Genomic DNA, 9,452 nt, shown 5'->3' with positions numbered 1-9,452 from the left:
CCAACCCGAACGCATAAAAGCCCACCGGGCCTCGGGCCGGGCCTCTTCCGAAAAACGCAAAAACGACGGGCCCGGGCCCAGCCATCGGGCTCAAAATCTAGGGCCAGGCCGGGTTGGGCCTTTTCGGGCCGGGCCGGGCTTCCCATGGCCAGGACTGAGCGTGAGCCCCACCACACATAGTACACAAACAACGTACTTCTAGCATTGCAGTGAATTTAAATTCCTAACTCAAGGCCAAAATTAGTCCAGTGGAGTTTTTTTAGGATAAGTATTGTAGAGTTGTCTTGTTGATGTTCAGTAGATCGAGAATATTTTAATTTTACCGAGTTTAGTGCCCGCAAAAAGAAAACGACCGAGTTTAGCCATCAGATTAGTATGGGGATTCAGTTTCTGACACCGCAGATCTGTAACAAAATTCAGTTTTAAATGGTGCGGTAAACATCCAATGGTTTAGCTTGTAAAATCCCATTAGCACGCACGCTGAATCATGAACAGAAACGGGATTGCACGAACCCAGTGCAAGTGCCGTTGCAAATTCGCTCTCATACAGAACTGACATTAACGCAGGAAAAAAAAGGAGAGGCGAGGGGCACGCATGGCCGGCTAAGGCCGTGGAGAATCCTGTTTGATTGACTTGCTCAGATCCAGTCCAGCCCCTTTCCGCTGCGTTTATGCCCAAATCACTTGACCGGCGGCCCGTGCATGCCGGCCTGCCGTGAGCAACTCCGACGACCCGCCTCTTGCTTCTTCAACCAGGGCGAGTCTCGTCGATCCCGCGCTTATCAGTTGGTCACGGGCGACGGCGTCTCCGTGTACGCAGATCTTGTTGACTCAAGTGCGTAGGCAGCTTGGCACTGACACCCGTTAGCTCGCGACGGAAACCTCCCATGACTCCCGGCGTGCGCGCCCGGACTCCGTTCCCGAAGAAAACTGCTTCTGCCTCCGGGCGGCCGCCTGCCTGGCGCAGGCGGCGTCGAGCTGCATCTGCTCCTGGCGGCACTCGTCGCTGCAAAAGGGCGTGTCTCCTCTGTACATGAAGATGTCGCTGTCCCGCGCCAGCGGCTTGGTGCAGAGCGCGCACGCGTCCAGGGCGTGCACGCCGGGCTCGCCGACCGGCTCGGCGTCGAAGAAGAAGGCGCAGGCCATCGTGCGTTCCTGCGTGTAGCTAACTTGGCAGTTCGTTGATGCCTTTGGTGCGACGGGAGTGAAAGGTTGAGAGTATTTGGTGTGCTGAACCAAACTGGGGTCTGGGTATATATGGTTGCGCGGACGCGGACACGACCCCTACCCGCGAGGAGAAAACAGGCTCGGCGCGGGCGCGACGAGCCCACAGGGTCAGCCGGTCAGGCAATACCATGCGCCGCCCGGACGAGGCTAACCATGGACGATGGAGCGGTTCGGTTTCTTTATTCGCGGGCTCCGACACGGACCCACGGCGCCATGCGGTGGGTGGCCCGCCGCCCCGCCTGATGGCAGACGTGGCTCCACGGCGGCGAAAACGACGGGAACCATGTTATGTCCGGGCGACCGATAGCAACCTACAGAGGTCGCTCCAGAGACGTCGCGGTCCATGTACCCCTAACCTGTGTGCTAGCGCCCGTAGTCTTGGAGTACGACACCAATACCATCGACTGATTGGAATGGAAATACAAGTACTGAAGACCGAAGTACCCCTGGCCTGAACAAAAGCTCGCTCTACTTTTCTCTCGGCGCAAGATCTGAGTAAATATTCGCTCCAATAATATAAGCGCGAAAGAATTATTTCTTGTCCCTCTAGTCGGAATCGTGGGCATCAAATCTACATCATTAAGGCGGCCACTGGCATAACCTAATGCGGACCGTATTAGGGCCCATAATTAGCGCGCCAGCCTTTTCGCCAACATACGGGCCAGGTGGCCCACGTGGTTAGGCACGCTAATTATAGGCCAACAGTGCGCACTGCGATCCTTTTTTCAGAAAAGAAATCGAGGTGCAGCCCTTTTCTCCATGGCGTGGTGTCGTGGTCCATGGGCGAGCTTCGGGGGTTGCGGTGCATGCCCGCCAGGCAGCAGCTTGTGAACAGTGTAGGGGTTGGCGCACATGTGCGGATCTTGTCTACACCTCTACACCCAATCAAACGCACGAACTTGTCATACGCCAGCACCAGCCATGGTCCATGGCCAGTTATGTACTTGTATGAAATCTTCATAGAGCAGGAGGCTGCTCGTGAGATCTGTGTTATTTAAGCGAGAGGCTAACAGTGCGCCAGGCACAATCTTCACCCGTAATTTTCTTTTGGGTGCGGGGCATCGCCGGTCAGGCGGGCAGGCTTCGTCCCGGGAGGCAGCCTCGTCGAGATCCGCGCCCGGTTTTTTCTTTTTTCTTTTTTTGAATTCGCCCGGTTTTGTTTATGGTGTGGCCTCACAGCGAAGCATTGTACGTAATCATTCATTGCAGCCTGCAACTTCAGCCCATCTCGAGAGAGGAGCGACGCACACTTGGTTGGCAGCGGGTGGCCGGTGAAAAACTACAAGCGACTACTTGTACCACGACTACAGTGACACATGCATTTTCCGAGTTTCGGCGCATAATAATAAAGCCGTGAAGACTACCCACGGTGGGAGTAACATAGATAGTAACATCACATTTATCTAGATATAAAATAGATGATGTGACAAGAAGAAAGAGAGACGTGTGGTAACATAGCTAGTTACTACTAGTATGAGTAACATCACACATATCAAGGCAAAATGAAGTGTTGCGTGTTACTACACATATGTTACTCACTGTAGAGGCAGTAACATGGGCTCTTTGTGGTCTTTGTGGCTAGTCGAAAAGAGCGCCACAGAAATTTAAATATTCCACGGAGGGATGCGACGTCCACACAGATGTTCTCCGCGGACTGGGGTGGCAGGAATAAAAAAGCGTTTGGTTTTTCCGTGCGGGTCCCGCGAGACGCGCTGAGTCACAGTCTACACCTCGTAGCGATCGGACACATGGGCGGTTGCACGTCCACACCATCCAGCCCGGCCGTGACGCGACCCCTCCCGGATGATTCCTAACGTTTTCTTTTGCGCGGAAATGTTCCCGTACTTTTCTGTGACTCGGCGCTGAGTCGCGAGGGCACAGAAAACAGTAAAATAATTGAGACGTCCGACGAATGTGACGCCGGGGGATTGGCCGGTTGGGGTATCATGATTGATTTGATTTCCTCCACCTTCGGCCCTGGCGTGTGTATCATGTTTGATTTGATTTCCGGTTGCCTTGGCCCTTTGTTTAGTCGATTCGCCAAATGAAAATCGGGTTTTGCTTGTTCGTTGGAGATTCGTTTTCCTCGTATTCGTATTTAACTGATTAACAGACCTGGTTCAGTACATGATTTGCTGGACCGACCAGGTTTAGTAATTTTCAGAGATTTTGATAGCAAATAGCATTTCGCTTAAAGAGAACATAATCATGGCGAACTGCTTTCGGTTACAGGAAAATGCATCATATTGGATGCGCTAGCTCCCGGCAAAAATAAATAGAGAAATGAATAGATACATTAGCCGTTTTGTCGCACGAGCTGTAATACTAGCAAGTGAAAAACAATTGTGCCTCTGATTCTTAGGCGTCAAATATTTGTTTCATCATTTCAGAAAATTTAGCTGGCTAAGAATTGTCAATTGTACCATCCGAGCGATCAACATCTGCCGGTTCAAAAAATATACTCTGTTCAAAATGAATAATAAACATGATCATATTTCCTTCAAAATTTGGAGAAATACTTTACATCGATTGCCTTGCGTAATTACACAGCGACGGTGTTCTTGCACACCCGCTCTCTCCTCTCATACCCAAACCCAAACCCAAACCCCAAAAGGGGGCCAATCAAAAGCCCGCGGTGATCCTGCTCCGATTGCCCAGTGTTTGCAGATCAATAGATTGATCGATCGGCACCGGATGCCAGGGCAAGAACACTGGCCGTCCAAGAACCCCGCATCCTCCTTCTTCAACCCAAGGCAAAAAGGGTACATAGTTCCTACTAGCTAACCCGGTGTGGTGCGGCGCAACTAACTCGCCACGGACACATCGGCCTTGTTGGACACCGGTGCCGGTGCCGGCGCCGGTGCTCCCGGCACGCTGAGCTGCGCCTGGGCCTGCTGCTGCTGCTGCTTCCGCCGGGCGCTGGCCTGCTGCCTGGCCATGGCGGCGTCGAAGTGCATCTGCTCGTAGCGGCAGTCCTCGCTGCAGAAGGGGGTGTCCCCCTTGTACATGAAGATGTCGCTGTTGCCCTGCAGCGGCTTGGTGCAGAGCGCGCAGGCGTCCAGCTCCAGCTCCGGCCCGTGCAGGCGCAGCCCCGGCTCGCCCAGCGGCTCCGCGTCGAAGAAGAAGGCGCAGGCCATGAGGCAGAGCTCGCTTGCTTGCGCGGAGCAGAGCCTCCTTCTTGCTCGGGAGAAGAAGAAGAGAGAACGAGAGAGCGAGGGTGTGCGGGTTCCGCTTGAGCTGAGGTTGAGAGGAGGTGGACGGGGCGGGCATATAAACCCGCGGGGAGGGTGGAGGACAAGAGGGTTCGAGGCCGTGACGTGTGGTGCCTGGGCGGAAAGTTTTTTATTCATTTTTTTGTGAGAGATGCTTGGGCGAAAAGCTGAGGGGGGAAGAAGGCTGTGGGCGGTTCTGGAACCCACACGCCGGCCGGCCCACCGGTAAGTGAGTGTCGGAGCGGTTTAATCATTACTTTATGTTTGTTCTGCCGGTATGGCCCATGGTGCAGCTGGTGGCGGTGGGGCACGGGGGGAAGCGACGAGATCCGGGCGGGGGTCGCGTCGATGGTACCGGCGACTCAGCTTGACGTGGCCAACAGCTGGTCGTGGCGTTTGCTTTCACGGTAGGGACTCCAAGGTTTGGAGTCTTTCACGGGGAAAGTGTGCGGGGGAAGCTCCCAGTGGATGAGATGAGTGATGCAGTGGACTTGACTCGAGGCTAACTGCATCGTGACACGCGCGGCTGGTAGGGGACTAGGGCCTTTCTGCGAGAATATTTCAACACGAGGCACCCCCCCCCCCCCCCCCCCCCCCCCCTACGTCTCACTGTACGTCTCGCTGGCACAGTGCCCATGCACAGACAGAATGTAGGCGAAAGAGAGCGCAGCCCAAGCCGAGGCCCAGTTCAAAGGCCCATGAGCGAGTTTTTCTCTTTAATAGTTCCTTCTTGTATTTTGGGGTTTATTAGAAATATCAAACTCAAGTGACCAGCCGGCCTTCTCTAACATGTCTTGTGCTAACCTAGAGGAAAGTTCTTTTGTGTTCTAAAAAAAAGGGAAAAGCTCTCTTGTGCCACGAGAGTTTTTTTTTTGAGGAATCCCAACGCTTTATTACTCAAATTTCACAATGGTTAGGATACAAATAAGGTTATGCGGTTGGCCAAACTAGATGCGGCACCCCTGACCTAATGAGTGAGAAAACATAGCAAAGGAATGGGCTTCGCTATTCCATGCCCAACCCTCAAAAGAGAACTATAATTAAAAATCAAAGTTCACAATTTGATTTCAACAATAATTTGACCATGCACCCCGCAACCTCCCTTTTGGATGTCCCTTGCAACTTGAATCCGCAGCGATCACAATGTCCTGGAAAAGAAGATCCTCAGCTAAAGATAGTGCTTCCTGCAAGCAATTGTTTCTAGTGCAGATGAGCTAGATAATTTCCATTTGAATCACTGCAAGCAGTTGCCACAGAGCCACCAATGCCTGGTCTAGCAAGGCCTGCATCAACATGGATTTTGGCAAAATCCTGCTGGTGGCGCCACCATACGAGCTGGCCCCGCCAAACTTCCCTCAGTTGTTCTGGCTTATTTGAGGTGTTCTATGATACAACTCCAAGCTCTGAGACGAAGTTTGAAATGAACAAATGGGTAGATAGTGGGCTTTGTAATACTTCGTTGTGTATGGCCTCTCGTCTCACCCACCAGGTAGCCCATAAAGTTACTGCTAGCCTCATGAATGCTTCATGGGCTTGGATCATTGGTTGCCATCATGTGTTCTGCCATATCATTGTGCACTAATGACCAAATGCATCAGGACACCGAACACTTTATATCTCACTATAGCGAGTATATCTCTTGTCTCGCTGAAGCGCCCGCATATAGGCCGGTCCAATATCTCGCATCGCTCACACGCTGCTCAGGTTCACTTGCATCGCTTGCTTAGATCGCTCGCTGGTTGTTCCATGTTGTGGTTTTCATCCTTTTTTCGTTTTCTCTATTGATTTTTCTTTCCATTTTTATTTCCTCACTAGTTTTTTTTTATTTTTTTTATTTTTTCACCGGTTTTCTTTGTTTCTTTCTCCATTTTTTTCTTTTTTGCTTTCTCTGTTTCACTAGATTTTTTCTTTTTCTTGTTTCTTTCTTCGTTTTCTTTAGTTTTTCTTTGTATCTTTCCTCATTTTTCTTTGTTTCGTTCTCGGGATCACTGTTTTTATTCTTTTTTATATGATTTCTTGGTTTTCCTTTTCTTTCCTGATTTATTTGTTTTTATTGGTTTTCATTTTTTTTTCTTTTCTGGGTTTTCAATGTTTTACTTTGCATCATTAGTTTCCCTGTTTTCATTCTTTTCGTACTTGTTTCTTTGGTTTTCTTTCTTCTTTTCTTTTTTATTTGGTTTCATTTGTTTCTTTTTTGGTTTCCACTGTTTTTTTTCATTTTTCTTTCCTTCTTTTCGGTTTCATTCTACATTCGTATACGTCAAGACTATGTTTCTAATACATGTTTAAAAAATTTAAAATACAAGTTTAACATTTTTTTAGTATATGGTCAACATTTTTTCTTTACATATTTAACATTTTCAAATGCTTGATTAATATTTTTCAGATACAATATTACTATTTTCTTAATAGACGGTCAACATTTTATATACATATTTAACATTTTCAAATGCTTGATTAATATTTTTCAAATACAATATTACTATTTTCTTAATAGATGGTCAACATTTTATATACATATTTAAAAAATTTCATATGCTTGATTAACATTTCTGAAATACTTGTTTAATATTTATTCAAATGCTTGCCAAACATTTTCTAATTACATGATCAACATTTTCTCACAAATTGTATATTTTAGATGATAAACATTTTATTTATACACATTTAACCTTTTTCAAATGGTTGGTTAACATTTTTTCAAATATTTTATGTGACGTTGTTTTTGTATTACTTTTAATTAAGATATTTGAAAGTTCTAGCGAAAGTGAAAAAAGAAATAAAAAACAAAAACAAGACGTGACTTAAAAAAGCAGGACATGGCCTCCGGCGCTCCAGGGCAACCCATTTGGGTTACCCTTTAAAAAAACCATTTAGGCAGGCAGCTGCGGGAGACGGGGCTAGGTCTTGCTACAACTCGAGACATAACGATGCCCCTTTTGTCTCGTCCTTTGCGACAAACTGTTCGCGGTGATTTTGTCTAGCTTATAGCAAGACGGTAGGATCTCTCGCTGTTACATGCCAGCCCACTGTAGCTTACTTATTAAAAGTAAAAGATAGGGAGAGCGACCCTATGATCGACTGGTTACTGCATAATATGCTAGCCACTCCGTCACTTATCAGGTTTGTGTTTTGTTAGTAGGGCGCGACCTATTTAAAGAAAAGAGCCGGTTTTCCACTGGCTTTTCTTTCTTCCATTCTTCGATTTTGTCTGTTTTTTTTCTTTTCTTTCTTTTTATTTGTTTTTCTTTGTTTCTCTCTCGGTTTTTATTGGCTTTTTCTTTCTTTATTTTTTCTTCATTTTTATTTGATTTATTAGTTTTTTCTCGATTTTCATTAGTTTTGTTTTCTTTTTTTCTTTCTTTTTTCATTTTATTCCTCGCTTTTGTTTGCTTATTTTTCTCATTTTCCATTGGTCTTCTTTTGTTTTCTCTCGGGTTTTCACTTTGTATACACATTTTTTGTACATATCTAATACATTTTTGTAATACACTATTAACATTTTCCAATACAAGATTAAAATTTATTGAATACATGGTCAACATCTTTTCTATACACATTTTATGATTTTTCAAATGCTTGATTAACATTTTCCAAACAGCAAATCAATATTTTTTTTGAATACACGGTCTACTTTTTTCTATACACATTTAACATTTTTTTTCAAATGCTTGATTAACATTTTTCAAATACAAGTTTTACATTTTTAATACATGGTCAACATATTTCCTATACACATTTAATATTTTTTTTCAAAGACAAGTTTAACATATTTTAATTACATGATCAACATTTATTATACACATTTAATATTTATTATATGGTCAATATTTTTTCTATACACTTTTGACATTTTTCACATACAAGGTTAACATTTTTATTATATGCTCAATGGCGAGTTTCTACATGCACACCAGTGCAACAAAAATCACATTTGTTAACCTCTCCTTTAGGTATTGCACCATGTTGTGTCATTATTATCTACTCAGTTTTGGTCTACATATTTTTAGGTTACTAATTTTTAGCCTTCTCATGCAATATCAATATGCTTCATAAAATTATCAGAGTAGTATGAAAATGCATAATGCATTAGTTTAGAGGGTAGCCTACATATTTATGGCTTGTGAATTGTGTTGCTTCTTGCACACCCTCAACGTACTGTATCTTCATATATTTTTTCCATTGTATTGCTTCAGGACCAGAATAGAAATTAGTTATGGAAGCAACACATGATGGTTTGTTTGTTACTGAATATTCTTGTTGCATAATTTGGAGTGTTCATGTTGATGCCATGAAATCTTTTGTTCTTGTTCTTGATCCAAACAGATAGAAATTCAGATTCACGTCTTGGCATTGACTAAAAGTATGGATCTTGTTATCTTCAATCTGGATATTGAAAAGCTACTAAGTGATTTGTGAGAAGGTGATTTTTAATGTCATGCAGCTCCTCTAGGTGTCATTCTCATATTAATTTTAGATATGCATCATCCTTGCGTTTGTGTTTGGTAGGAAAATTGCACATCATTCACTTATTACAGGAGAGTATGGATGACAAAGAAATTTTCCTATATCCGATGAAGGCAGGCCCAAGATGAACTTGGGTGTTTTTATGCAGCCCCTCTTATGGCATTGAACTGCTAGGCTATTTCCCCCCTAAAATGACCAGCTTAGCATTGAATTGGTTGGCTATTTTTCCTTTTTTGTCTATGTATGTAGGCCTTCTGTCTTCCAAAAGTACCCTGTTTCAAAGGAGCTTTACTACCTTTACTTCCTTAATATGAGTGCCAATCATATAAGCCACACTTCAAAAATTACATGTCTTCGTCATTGAGGCTAAGCAGAATGGGCCTTGTCCATGTAAGGTATATTTTTTAGATTTCACATTAAGGTTTACTCGAACGGGGAAATTAATTTCATGAATATGTGATTGCAACAGAGAAGTCCAAGAAACTCAAAGGCTTCGTCATTGAGGCTAAGCAAAATGTTTTTTGTTTGGGTTCGCAATTTGCTTGG

The 9,452-nt window shown here is 45.0% G+C and overlaps 2 protein-coding genes across 2 annotated transcripts; both read right to left on the bottom strand.

Moving 5' to 3' along the window:
• Window positions 1-449: 449 nt before the first annotated feature.
• LOC123050000 (FCS-Like Zinc finger 2) lies at window positions 450-1,333 on the bottom strand. Its single transcript, XM_044472849.1, has one exon. It carries the CDS (start codon window positions 1,144-1,146, stop codon window positions 865-867), a length of 282 nt encoding a protein of 93 aa, XP_044328784.1. The 5' UTR covers window positions 1,147-1,333; the 3' UTR covers window positions 450-864.
• Window positions 1,334-3,700: 2,367 nt separating this feature from the next.
• Window positions 3,701-4,480, bottom strand: LOC123049999 (FCS-Like Zinc finger 1). Its single transcript, XM_044472848.1, has one exon. The coding sequence runs from the start codon at window positions 4,362-4,364 to the stop codon at window positions 4,032-4,034; it is 333 nt and encodes a 110-aa protein (XP_044328783.1). The 5' UTR covers window positions 4,365-4,480; the 3' UTR covers window positions 3,701-4,031.
• Window positions 4,481-9,452: the final 4,972 nt, after the last annotated feature.

This window comes from Triticum aestivum, chromosome 2D, assembly GCF_018294505.1.
Source record: "Triticum aestivum cultivar Chinese Spring chromosome 2D, IWGSC CS RefSeq v2.1, whole genome shotgun sequence".
In the NCBI taxonomy this organism is placed as follows: Eukaryota; Viridiplantae; Streptophyta; class Magnoliopsida; order Poales; family Poaceae; genus Triticum; species Triticum aestivum.
Note: the sequence above shows the minus strand (reverse complement) of the source record. Positions and strands in the feature narration are given on the sequence as shown.